At 39.1% G+C, this 14,158-nt stretch overlaps 1 protein-coding gene across 1 annotated transcript in view; it reads left to right on the top strand.

Moving 5' to 3' along the window:
• Window positions 1–278: 278 nt before the first annotated feature.
• LOC104509399 (high affinity cAMP-specific 3',5'-cyclic phosphodiesterase 7A) overlaps window positions 279–14,158 on the top strand; it is a gene marked incomplete at its 3' end in the record, with an annotated part of 34,808 nt that continues 20,928 nt past the window's right edge. Inside the window, exons 1-2 of the mRNA XM_010151331.1 lie at window positions 279–338; window positions 7,985–8,045. Coding sequence (XP_010149633.1) covers window positions 279–338; window positions 7,985–8,045 — 121 coding nt within the window. The remainder of the gene's footprint in view (window positions 339–7,984; window positions 8,046–14,158) is intronic.

Genomic DNA, 14,158 nt, shown 5'->3' with positions numbered 1-14,158 from the left:
TAGTGTTTCTGTAGGAAATGTAGTAAGGTTTTACTGTTTGTCGCGTCCTCTGGTCGTAACAGTGTCTGAGCGTGGAGCTGGCAGTGAGAGGGAGCAGGCTCACGCGGGGCGAATTGCTGGGCCGTCAGGTGACGGCAGCCTTGGTGCAGCTGTCGGCAGCGCCCGCCTGCCCGCCTTCTGCCTCACCGCTGCTTCCCGGGCCCTGGGACTCTCACGCAGCTTTCAGCGCTGGCCGGGATCGGGGAGGAGATTATGCTTCAGGTCATCAGGGTGATCCAATGGGAATTGCATTGATCTGGTGTTTAGGTCTGATCCTTATCAGATGGATTACTTCTAAGGTAGGCCATTTTATTATTCTGTTTTGACTAACTGGGTTTATTAGTAGCCTGAGAGAAAACAAGTCATTAAGAACTTCGGGTACTTAGTTTTCTTTTTTCTAACCTAATCTGTTTTGGAAACACATCATTCGTCATTTAGGATTGTGTTTCTTAAGTGTTCCTACATGATTTTGTAGCTCTCGACTTTTGCCTGCCTTGAAGTGGGAAGAGTGTGTTTGTAGCAGTGCCAGTTAGGAGTCGGGGAAGAGGGATCTGAAATAGCTTCTGAATGGCAGGGGCTTGCTTGCCCCCTTTGCTCACAGCGCTTCAGTTTTATAGCGCTGTAAGGGTTTCGTGAAAATAAGGAAAAATAATTTTAGACATAGTGAGAATAATACAAATGAGCGTGTTTTGCTTCCTGAACAGGATATCCTTTTTGTATTGTTGATTTCAGGGTTACAGTAGTGGAAATACCCGTTCTGTTTGCTTAGGTGAAATACCAGCTCCTTCACTTGCTTTGTGGCCTTTCCATTTGAGGTGCTTGTGCCTTGAAAAGTGTGTGCTCGTGTTAGAGAAAATCAGGAGTTCCCACTCTCTCTCTCTCTCTCATTCTAAAGGACGTCAGTGTTCCCGTAATGTATTCTGTGATAGTAAATGTAGGTGGGATTGGTGCCTGGAGATGAGACCAGGCTCTTCTCAGCATAGCTTGCTGCTTAACCTGGAATTAACTCCAAAAGGAGGAATAAATTTAAGTTCAGGATTTTGAAGGAGGACCAGAATTATTGGAGAGAATGAGAGGAAAATGAAAGAGAAAAGCCACTGGAGTTCATGCATTTATATAGAGATTTTTAAAAAATAATATACAATTTTAACATTTTTGTACAATTAGCATGAGAATCTGAGCAAACATGAATATGAACTTGCTGTGGAAAAAAGCTTTGCCAGGTATCTGTGCATGTACATTGCCAATAACACAGTTCTAAATTTATTAAAACCAAAACTGGTCAGGCTTAGTTGCTGGCACTTGTGATAACTTTTGTCACATCAAGGAAGAGACCAGGATACCCTAATGGATGTTCACTTGTGACTCAAGACAGATTCTAAATGTCAAAGTTTTACAGCATGCTAGTCTAGTAAGTCATCTGCAGTTTACTGGTATGCTATTGAATTGCTGGTTTTCTGAAACTTGACATAAAAAAACCTGCTTAGTTATGTCTGTAATTCAGTTTGGTCAAAGATTGTGTTAAGGTGGGAAAAATAGGAATTCTGGGTAGCTGATGTAATACAGTTAAGCATAAAACCTGTTATTCGTGGTTTTTCTTTGTCATGGTTTAACCTCAGCCAGCAACCAAGCTCCACACAACTGCTTGCCCGCTCTCCCTGCAGTGGAATGTGGGAGGGAATTGGAAGGGTAAAAGTGAGAAAACTCATGGGTTGAGGTAAGACAGTTTAGTAGGTAAAGGCAAAGCCATGCACTCAAGCAAAGCAGACCAAGGAATTCATTACCTGCTTCCCATCGGCAGGCAGGTGCTCAGCCATCCCCAGGAAAGCAGGGCTCCGTCACACGTAATGGTTACTTGGGAAGACAAACACCATCACTCTGCCCGCCCGCCCCTTCCTCCTTCTTCCCCCAGCTTTCTATGCTGCCCATGATGTCATATGGTGTGGAACATCCCTTTGGTCAGTTGGGCTCAGCTGTCCCAGCTGTGTCCCCTCCCAGCTTCTTGTGAAGCCCCAGCCTGTTCGCTGGTGGGAGCGGCCCGGATGAAAGAAGAAAAGGCCTTGGCTTTGTGTAAGCACTGCTCAGCAGTAATTAAAACATCCTTGTGTTATCAGTGCTGTTTTCAGCACAAAACATAGCCCCATACCCCAGCTCCTGTGAAAAAAATTAACTCTATCCCAGCCAAAACCAGTACATTTCTAAAGAATTTTTTTTGTGTTCATCCAATTATCCTATTTCACTCTTGGTTTTGAGTCCTTCTGCCATTCTGACTTAGCCTCTAAAGGTATAGTACCCCTGCCTGTTTCTGTCCTCACTTAAGTAATTTATGCTGCTTTTGACTATGCTTTCTTTTCTGATCAATCTTCGATCTTTTGTTTTGTATGGGGTTTTTTTTGTTAAATCTTGAAGTACTTATGTTGATTAAAAATGTGGGTAAATCTTATTATACCACATGATATACATCTAAGGTGTATAAGAGAAGAAACCTTACAGATGCTTGTTAGATGTAGTTATCGACAGTGTTGATAGCTATCACTCAACCAATAACGAAGTTTATAAATGCTTGCCATCCATCTTGGGAGATGATGATGTGGAATAGTTTTATATGGAAGAAAATAGTAAAATTACCACATTCAGTGGCAGTTGAAGGGGGGTGTGTGTATTATTGCTGATTGGTATTGCCTTCTTGAAATTAAATACATTTTCTTATCACTGGTTTGATAGACTTTCCAAATCTTGCTTTAAAAAACAGTGAAATACTTAAAAAATAATAGAAGGACAGTGTTGCAGTGGCTTGTCTGAGTTCAACGACAGCTACTTAAGTGCTTTGAAAGAACATTTTCCAGGGCTTTAGTGAGTAAAATCTTGGTGTTATCTTGTGGAAAACTGTAGATCTTACATTAGTATGGAACTTTGAATTACTGAAATGATTCTGAGAATTAGGATAAATGGCAGCCTCACTTTTGAAATCCAGTAATAGTTGGAGAAATCTGGTCTAATTAGTTTGTCATTCTAAGGACTTGTAGTTGATAAACTGTCTTAGAATCTGTAGTAGTTTCCAAGTGTGTATATTTGAGGCAGTGTAACCAGTAAATTGCAGTTGCCATGATATAACAACTTCTCCAAACTTGTTAACAATTTCTGTAAACAATCCTCTTATTGTTGGGCAGAAAAGCCAAGTAGGTAAAATAACACCTGACTGTGGTGCTGCCCTGGCTTTTCCTTGCCAGCTTCTGAATAAAGAACCGAGTCGCAAAATGTTCTGTACTCCATCAAAAAGCATAGAGAGTCCCTTCTGATGGGATGTATGGAGTTTTGGAGGTCAATAGCTCTACTGGTTTGTTTCTACACTTAGAGTGAGACCAGCAGTTGTTTCGTTTGACAGCCCAAAAGCTGGCTAGCTGGCACTTGCCAAAATGATGTGCCCAACAGTGATGCTGGTGCTCTGCTCTGAACTGGATTGGGAAGTCCTTGTGATAAAACTTGACACATCAGTGGAAAAGTGTTTGGCACAAACAGCAGCAGGTGCTTCAAGTGTTACATGCATGTGCTGTACTCCATAGCATCCCTCAAGTGTTTTCCCTTTGAAGATCCAGCTGTGTGCTGGTTTGGCATGCCATTCCTGTTCCATGGCCTCTAATGACTTCCTACACTCTTGTGGAAAGATTTTCCAAAATACCTGACTTAAATCTATCTCTTGGTAGATACTCCCTTCACTTAATTTTTGTGGAGTCCTTGTAAAACTGTTGTTCTTAAAGGATTAATGGATCTTCTACTTCAGTGTGACCTTTTTCCATTCACTTTCTATGAAGATGTGATAAGAGAGGGGAGAAATGAAAACTTTTTCTTCCAGAGGGCAATACAATAAGAAAAAATGACACTCCAATATGAAACTCAAGTTATAAGGTGAGGTTTTCGAAGTGGGAGTCCAGTGTAAAGAATCCTTCCCAGTCATCTTTCTGACACTTGCTTTCACTGCTGAAGCAAAGCAGTCCACCCAGTTCGGGTGGCTGTGCTCATGCCTGGAAAGGAGCAGAGTGGTTAAGAACCTCACCTAATCATTTGAGGAATTTGTTGAGTCACTTGGAGTTCAGCAGATATTCCCACTGCACCAAATTGTCCTTGTGCTTGAAAAGGTAACCTGCCTAAAGAAACTGGGGTTGTCTTCAGTTTGAGAACTACCTACCTGTTGGAATGATGCTTATTTGTTAGACGTGAGTACGGAAGGGCAAGGAGTTCAGTATGCTTTACGGATGTTAACAGGTAGACCAAAGATGTGGCAGAGATCTAGAAATAAAGTTTTTATGCTAAATGAGTTAAAAGTATTAACAATAATGTGGTATTCTGAAGTGCCAGGAGTCGAGCTGTGTCCGTGATGCTGTAGCCAAGGTCTGTGTCATAGAATTACAGAATGGTTTGGGTTGGAAGGGGCCTTAAAGACCATCTAGTTCCACCCCCCCTGCCATGGGCAGGGACACCTTCCACTAGACCAGGTTGCTCAAAGCCTCATCCAGCCTGGCCTTGAGCACTTCCAGGGATGGGGCATCCACAGCTTCTCTGGGCAACCTGTTCCAGTGCCTCACCACCCTCTCTGGGAAGAACTTCTTCCTGATATCCAATCTAAACCTCCCCACTTTCAATTTAAACCCATTCCCCCTTGTCCTGTCACTACAGGCCCTTGTAAAAAGTCCCCCCCAGCTTCCCTGTAGCCCCTTCAGATACTGGAAAGGTCTCCCCGGAGCCTTCTCTTCTCCAGGCTGAACAAGCCCAACTCTCTCAGCCTGTCCCCATAGCAGAGGGGCTCCAGCCCTCTGAGCATCTTCGTGGCCTCCTCTGGACTCGCTCCAACCGGTCTATATCCTTCCTACGTTGTAGGTAGGCTGATGCCGTGTATGCTACAATTTTTTTTGATTTTTGATTAGCAGTGAGGGAGGTGGTATTTTTGCAGGTCACTAAGGGTAGAATCCTGGCCATTAAATTGCTCGTACTGTTGGGTGATTTATGGAAACTTTAGTTCTTCAAGACTCATTTGCCTTTCTGCTTCCAAATCTGCCGTACATAACAGCTCACATCTCAGTAGAAGTTGAGGCATTAAATCTGGTCTTTTTCTTTACTGGATTTAAAAAGTGGAATCTGGGCAGAGTATCTTGAAGAGCCACAAGCAGGGTAGATTAAATTACTAAAAAAAAAAAAAAGAAAAACCAATTAAAAAAAGAAAAAAGTAATGTAGGGGGTGGTATAACTCATATGCTGACAGTATTATTTGAAGTGGGAAAATAGGGGATATACCTCAACCTGTGGTACGTAGTCGGTTACCGATTTGAATCATGAGATGACGCAAAGCAATCAGTGGCTGGATGAGCGTATTATTTAATTTACTTACATATCACAAGTTGCTAAAAGTCTCCCTACTGTTAGCTCCCTCCTCTGTCTCTGGCTGCCCACTGCAGTGCTCCGAACTATCTGTACTCACTTATTTGCCTAGTCTAAAGGTACGAGGTCTGACCACTCATGACCCACCCTGAATGTGTCCCTTGGTGGAACCTGCTAATAAGTGTTTTCCACTTCCCTATTTTATTTAAGAAATTTCAATGAATGAAATACTTTAGGACCTCTACCCTTTTAGTAAAATTAGATGAAATTGACCTACTACTTTTGAATTAGTAAGGTTTACACAATCAGTTGTCTCTTTTTTTCCTTAGGTAACTGAACTTTGAAAGGTAATTTTAAAAGGATTTGATTGTTTAAAGATTCCTACGAGATCTTTCAGAGTCCTTGCAGAACAAAATCACTTGGTATAATCAATTGGTTTGTTTTTAATCATATACTTTGTGTTTGATATCGTACATGGATGTACTACTTTATCTAGCAAGTAATACTTTTAGATTTCAGAAAGCAAGATGCTTGATATTCTGGAATATCGAAAGGATTTATTTTTCAGTGAATTTTTACGCATTGTTTTCCTTCGCAGAGACTACTGCTCCAGTTGGGCATGGTGGTTCTAGCTGCATGTATGCTTAGCGTTCTCCTGTATTAGATTACAGAACGGTACTGGACATGTCCAGATATCTGTGATAGACAGGTGCAAATTGCAAGTTAGGACTAAATTACATCACTGATTGTGACTAGTCAGTGATGTGAAATGTTGCAGGCTACTGAAAATACATTTAGCTGAGATTTACTGAAATTCAAAGGTAGGTTATATGAAGAAACTTGAAAAATAGTAGGAAATCAGCATAATTTTCTGGCTGATGAGATTCATTGCTGCCTTTCCTATCAGGACAATCGCATTGCTGTGAGAAATGCTGTACAAACATATTTCAAGGGAAGGATTATTTGCATGGTTTATGATATGCTGAGGAAATAGAGAATAAAAGCTAAGACAGCATAAAAGTGCTGTATCAGGAATTCTTCCTTGCGGTCTTTACAACAGCTACTACAGTTGGAACTCCTTTGGAGCTAGGTCTTTGGTCATTCCTGTAATTAAGCTTACCTTTGGAAAAACCTTTCTGACTGCAGGTGTAAGGTTGGTGTTTTGTTTTTTTTTTTTTTTCCTTGTTTTAACATGAAAAATACTAAAACAATTAAGAGTAACTTCTAAGTTGGGCATCAACACATCAGTTGTACCAATCATGCTGGTGGAGGTTATTAATCTTTGGTCTATCTTTTTGAACGTGTACATTTTCAGGTGGTTGTGTGTCCCTGGTGTAGTGGTGTTCATGCTACGTGGAAAAAAAAACTATTGGTGTCTGTGTTCAGCAGTTCTCAAAGGGTTATGATAACCTTTTGTGACACCAAGGACTTCACTGTCTTCCATGTAAATAACAACTGTGTTGGACAGGGAAAGGTCATGGGAGTTTTTAACAACAAAATCTTATTTCTTTTAAAGAACAAGAGTTGTCAGCTGGAAAAATTGAAGTCTGATTGTGAAGGCAATCCTCTGATCCTAGGGTTAAGTAAAAACGTTAATGAAGGCCCTAGGATGACAAGTGGTGAAAGATGGTGAAAACCCAGTAAAGGCAAGGCATGAGTCTGGGTGCTAGGTGGTGCTGAGCTTTTGACGACTATGTGATGACAATGTTGTTTAACGATGGGAACATTTTTCCAGTTCTTAGCTACTAGAGGACCAGTTTGCCACACTTGTGGGAGACTTCCTGGGCTATAGCTATTACCGCATTAGCTGAATATGTATGGAACCTACATATTTTGGGTAGGTAAGAAATACAGCCTATATGGGAGTATCTCAATGTTGTGCACGGATAGCTTGATGACTCCTTTAGACTTTTCATCATCAAACGTGAAATACAACTTGCTTGTTTTCTCTAAAATACCTCTATGTATTACATCCTGCTTCAGTGGTACCTTGATTTGACTACAGAAAGTACTGTGTGGAATGAAAAATGATTCTGCCCTTGCAGAATATGGGTTGAATTCCTATGAGTGCAGTAATGGTGTAATTTGAGTTTTTAGTTCTTGTTTTAAAACTACTTTTATCTTTGAAAGCTGGAAATACCCCATAGGTGAAAGTAAGTAAATGAGTAGACCAGGAACTTCAAGTATTTATTTTTAGTATTACACTCTGGAAGTCTGAGGAGCACATTTTGTTGTGTTTGCTTAAACTTGTCCTGGATCCTTTTTTGCTGTGAGGAATGACTGATGATCATCTGGAAAGAAATTTAGGGGGGATATTTTTTCCAAACTCTGGTCCTGTTTTTCATAATCTCTTCACTGCTGATTCTTGTTCTTCCTTTGCTCCCACCTAGAACCAAATTTTTGTCTGTGTGTGTATATATATATTTCTTTTTTTGGAAGAGGTGTGTTCAAATTTCCAAAGTTAATTTTGGGAGTTGAATTGGCAATGGACAATTGATACTTCATTTTCATTGCAGTTAAAACATGATTCGGTTCTAATTTGCATAAAATATACCTTTTTTTTTCCTTTCAGAGACGTGGAGCAATTTCCTATGACAGCTCTGATCAGACTGCGTTGTACATTCGTATGCTAGGTAAGCATACCAGTTTCTATATTGCAAAGTTCTAATGTTTATGATTGATTTAACATCATTATTTTTTTTATATTTGTGTGTTGAAATTTTAAACTTACTGGTTCCTTTCTTCTGGATAATATTCTGGTTAGATTCTTCAGAAGAGTTTGGGTTGTTTTGTGTTGACTTGGGGTTTTTGGTTGTTCGCCTTTATTTTTTTCTTCTGAGTTAATCATTGTATCAGATGTTTTACTCGTATATTAAAAAAATGTTCTAATTAATGTAATGGGTTTGGTAGAAATTGAGTTTTCCAGCTGACTTATGACTGATCGTCATCTCTGTATTAGAATTTATCACCTCTGCATGGTATCCTTCTGGTTAAAACTGTAGCTTAGAGAACATTTATGTGAGTTACCATACACTTGTGAAACTTAAGTGGTGAGGCTATGAAATGCTCAAGGTGTTCTTAAAATGATATGATTTTAAACAATACCTCTGTCTCTAATCCTAGAAGATGACTTGAGAAGGGAAAGGACGTATGACAGGGCCAGTAGTGTAGTCAACTTACTGAAGAATGTGTCCAGAGCAGCAACTAGATAAAGGGTAAAGCTGAATTAAAATGAAAGAACAGTACTGGGAAGGGCAAGCTTTTGGGGGAGACCCTCTGTGACAGTGCACAGAAGAAGGAGTTGAGGTCAGTCTTTGGGAGGAGAAAAAATGCTCTTGCAGATCTGGCTGCAGGATTCAGAGTTTCCCACACCTCTTCTGGAGGATGCTGGTGGTGCAGATGGCATGGGGACTGTATATCCTCCAAGTCTGTTTCGCTGCAGAAGTATGCCACTTAAATTAAGCCATCTTGAGCTGTGATTTTTGTGTTGAAATGGACTATGAATGCTTGCATGATGTCTCGCATGGCTCGATGAACATCAACAGCAAGTGGTTATAAATTCTTGACTGGCTCCAACTAAATCAGACAGTATGTGTCTTTTCATGCCCTGAGTCTTTTCAAATTAGTTGTATATTGTACATATTAAAGTCCCCAGAAATTCATAACTGCGTTGTCTGTGAATTTAAAGTTTAAAGCTACATGCATGTCTAATAGTGTGTGTGGATATCTATGAATTTATAGTCATAACCTACATATGTAGGCATACTAGTGTATTACCTATAAATACAATTTTGGCTTAGCATCTCAGTATTTTTCTTTAATTATTTTGATTTAAGTTTATGAAGTGGTTTATACTCTCTCACTGTCTACTGAGGGATTTTTGATAAGAGAATGTAATTACTTTGGAGACTTGTTCAGAAAAGGAGGACAAGATGCTGGCTTCTAAATGTTTATTGAAAAAGCTTCTGGGTTTTTGTTGTAGTTGTTGGGAATAGTTATTTTAACTCTTGAAAATGGAATAAACCTATTTCATATTTAATCATCCTTTTTGCATGATGAACACTAGAATTCTTCAAAATGTAATTTTTTTTTTCCTGCCTTACTCGTAAGAATCTGAAAGTAAATTCAGGCCTGAGGTAGTTTTGTTTCCTTGATTTTGTGATACTACTTTTAAAAACAATTTATTTTGTGCTACGATGAGAAAATACAATTTTTTTCCACTTCAAAACCCTACAAATTGAGTACTTTTAATTCCACAACAGGGGAAATGTGTATTAATTTATTAAAAAAATGCACTGATATGCTTGAATTAAAACCAGACTTATGCCTGCAGTACCTTTTATCTTTTTAAAATTAATCTGCTAGTGACAGAAACTCAGCTTATAAGAAAATTATTCTTAATTGCTGGGAGAATCATCTGATTTCTTTTGCTACTTTGGAAGTTTAACTGTATCATTAAGTAGTTAGGCCCATCATTTCTGCAGAAGGGTTTGTGATAATGCTCAAGTAAACCCAGAGGAAAGCAAAGCATGACTTCCTGTGGCTGTTGGTATATACACCCGAACTGGGGGGAAAATCTCATTTGTTCTGCAGTCTTGGAAAGCAAACAAAAACTTACTCATTGGATTTTTGAATCGGTATGTCAAATTTGTATTACTGTCTCACTTGTTGGTGATCACTCTGTTTTCCCAAATGTTACGTACACTATACTGTACAATTAGCAACTGTTTACAGATTTATTACTGTTGTACTTGTAAATGGACTGTAAAAAACCAGCCTGAAAGCTGAACAGTTGGACACATCGGCATGTAGAAACATTCATATCGGAGTAGATTAAAGTATTAATGTTTTTCAATTAGAATTTGTTGCAAGAAATGTGAAGGTACTGCATTTACATTACAGTTTTGAGTGTGGGTGGGTTTTTTTAATTTATCTTAGTACACTTCAGCAGAGTAAGCTGTAAGGAATCCTCAGCTGTAACAGCGGGAAGTTAGGCACAGTCATGAGAGGTTTTGCCTTTTACTTGGTTGGTTGTTATTCCAAACAGACCATATTTACTAAACTGTACCTGGATAAAGTGTTTACTTTAGCAGACCAAAAATACAAAGCTAAGGGTATCTAGGACATCTCCCTTTGTGTCTCTTTAGTTGTGCAAGCCATAGAGTTGTTTGCTTTAATGTGTTTAGGCTGTCTAATGGCAATCCAGTGGAAATCAATTTGCACCAAGTAAATAGAAGTTCCTGTGGTATGGCAGTGTTTCCAGGTTTAATTTAAAAGATCAAATTTTAGGGGCACACAAAATAAACAACTAACTCTTAACTGCCTTCATCAGTGTTGATATAAACAAACAGCATTGACTCTGACTCATCTGTCATACACCATTCCCAAAATACACACTAAGCCACTCCCAAGTGCCTTATTTACTATTTAAAAATACAGATGCAGCATTGTAGAATTTTTCTTTCAAGACCTTCGAAGGGCTAATATCTCTGCATCACCTCAGTCAGCTAATTCTCTCAGCAGCTATGAGGAATTCCCAAAATTTCTTGTAAGTGCTTCTGTGTAATCTTGATACATTCTCGATTTTACTCTGCTTTTGCTTTTCTGGTTCCTTTTTCTTGTTGTTTTATATTGCCTACAAGTTTTGCTACTGTGCATGTAGAGTGGGAAGCTGACTGTATCAGTAAGAATGTACCTCAACTAATTAACGGGAGCATTTTACCCTCCTTTAAAGGTTTTGATCACTTCACATAGGAAACAGTGGAGGCAAGCTACTGTGTGATGCAGGTGCACACTGTTCTTCCATAGCTGTTGTTGTATTATATTCCTTTTGCTTTAATTCCGGCATATTCGGCTGACCTGTCATCTGTTTCTCCATCAAATTTAATAGGCGCTTTAATCTATGAAGCCAGTAATTCTTTCTGGAAATCCAGCTCTTCACAGCTTCATGGCTTTGACTTGGGTGGTGTGCCTTGAGGTGGCTGTCGTAATTTCTGCTCCCAGCTGTCCTCTGTGATCTCTGAGGTTTCTGCCCCTGCTCCAGAAGGCCTCAGCTCCCCAAGCAGCTGCTGCATTGTTACTGTGCCACGCTGGAGTATTAGGGTAGCATGAAGTATGTGCTGCGTAACCCTCATGCACAAGGATGTCAGCTATTTCAGCTGCCTCGTAAGTATGAGAGCTGTCCTTGCGGCGTGAGCAGGAACCTGAGAGAGGGTTAGGAATGAAACAATCTGTCACAAGGTAAGTTTTGTTACAGCCCTGATTCCTTTTCAGTTGTAGCTGCAAACCTCCCTCTTACATTCCTCCTTCCATTATTTATTCAGTCTTCAACTGAGTTTCTGCCTGTATGCCTTTGTCTTAAACGTGCAAGCAATCCTGGTCACATAGAACTATTCTGGAGAAAAATTCTAGTTACAGACTCAGCCAGCAGGTATTTTGTCATGTTTGTGCCCGAAATCAGATTTTTGAATGGAAGCCTTCACATTTTCTAAATTTTTCTCTTGATTCTTTGGATTCAGAGAAACTCTCAGGAAAAAGAATTGTTCTTGGAAGTCCACTATAATTAAGATACTGGACTTGAATGTGTTCCCCTAGGGAAACAGAGGAGTCTCTTCAGGGTGGCTAAAGAAGAGGCGCTGGAGATAACTGTCAGCTTGCCACCACTTCTCCTCCCTCACCCCTACCAGGAAATTAACCTACAAGCAAACAGTGCAATCTGATGGTTTCAAAAGACTTTGTAACCACTTGGATTTTTTCTTTTTAAAGGCCTAAATAAATGGAAACTATTCATACGTTCTTTTGGTTTAGGTGTTGAATTTTAATTATCTTTCAGCTACCATAATAATGAGCTTCAACTTCTGTTGCTCTTTGAAGGAATCGTGTTAGTGTCCTTTTGTCTGATAAAAGTAGTCTTGCATCTGAAATGTCTTGTGTTTTTTTTAAGATACCTATGATGGTAACATGTCTCTGCCTTAAAGTGAAATTCTGTATCCTTGCAGAGTCACAGGGTTACCCAAGCAAATGGACGAGAATGTGTCATGTGTGGAAGCACAATGAAGTGGGTGCTTTTTTTCTGACCTGCAAAGATCAATAGATTGACTGAACAGTGGCTGCATAACAATGGTCCAGTATTTCTGGATGTTTTGGGACTAACCATACATATGCAATAGAGATTATGAAATGATGTGCTACTAGCACAGTAAGACTAATGTGCAGCCACTTTGCTATTCCTTTTTATGTTTCTATATACATAGAATCATAGAAACTTCAAGTGGGTGTGTGGTAGCTTCAAATTCCACTTGTACCAATTTTTTCCAAGCATACTTATTATCTGGGATCTTGAGAAATGCAGTATTTCTGTACAGTGATAATGGAGACAGCTCTTCTGCCTTTGTTTTGGCCCAGTAGGAATTTCTGCTGGGTGTACTGTGATGAATTCCAGTCCTGTAGAAGTGACACCTTTTCCAGAAAAAAAAATCTAATGTATTCTTAAAAAAAAAATCGATTGAGATCTTGATTCTTAACAAAAGTTGCACTTCTGCATTTCACTTGTAGACAGTTTTTCTTGTTTTACTACTCAAAATCCACTTTACTGTGTGCATTTCAAGGGTAACAGGTGTACTGTTGTTCTGTCTATGCTGTTAGACTAGGTACTAGTAAACAAAAAAACAAAGCAGAGAAATTTTCTATGTCATTTATCAGATGAATCTGCTTGTTTTGTTGTTTGCAGAATTCCATGGTTATTCTTCAGGTATTTTTCTGTGAACTTTTCCTATTGGCACTTTGAACAACTAAATTGTTCACCAAAACCTAGCTGTACACTGGTGGGAACCACTTGCTAATTCATGTTATGGTTTGTAAATTTTGAAAGTTAAGACTGCCTTGGAAACTAAATATAACTTTTGTGAGTTATATCACCTTTTCTGTGTTTTTTTTTTTTTAAAAAAAAACTCAACTAAAAAGCCTTTTTATTTTTCTTTTAATTCATCTGGTGAACTCATTCACACAGCTGTAGCTATGACTGATTTTCCAAATAAATATGAATGACAGGTAATGAAAATTTCGTTTTCCTCTGTGTAAACTGATATTTTCATACACAGCTGCTAATGTATTTGCCTCCTCTTTTCCAAAATTTCCTCCCTTTTTTCCTTTTTATTGACTTAACTTTTTAAATAAGATTCACCAGTTGCTTGTGCCTAACAGAAGAGTTCTACAATTTGCTGCCTCTGTATTGCCTGGAACAAAACAAACCTCTTGCACTCTGCTCAGATGATTGCTTGAAACCTTTTTAAGTAATACATTGTCAGTGGTTTCAAAAATAGTATCTACAGGTAGTAACTGGTTTACTTTCCCATGCAGCTCCGTGAAGTTTTTCAAAGAACCAAAAGGGGTAATAACTGAAAGCTACATGTATTTGGTATGTTTTTACTGATACGTAAACTTAGACTCATTATTTGGGGACCCCTGGGCCGCCTTATCTGTGGTCCTTTCAGTGTGCCTCGCAAGATAACCTTCATGTGGTGTGTCACTACAGATATGCTAGTGTGTATCTTCATGTATCTCTAGAAAGGTACGTGTGAAGTATTAAAAGTATGTTACTGAAGTTTTAATCAATATCTTTAGCTGTTTTCTGACAAGTTGCCTCCTTCAGCATTACAAACTAGCAGGTTGGAGAGGAAAAGGAAAAAACACTCAAGATGCTGGAAATTAAATAGCGATGTTTTGGTTTTGCTCTTATAAAATCAGT

The sequence above is a fragment of the Eurypyga helias genome, unplaced genomic scaffold, assembly GCF_000690775.1.
Source record: "Eurypyga helias isolate BGI_N326 unplaced genomic scaffold, ASM69077v1 scaffold7145, whole genome shotgun sequence".
Classification (NCBI taxonomy): domain Eukaryota; kingdom Metazoa; phylum Chordata; class Aves; order Eurypygiformes; family Eurypygidae; genus Eurypyga; species Eurypyga helias.
The sequence above is the reverse complement of the archived record's forward strand: the minus strand, read 5'-3'. Positions and strand labels throughout refer to the sequence as shown.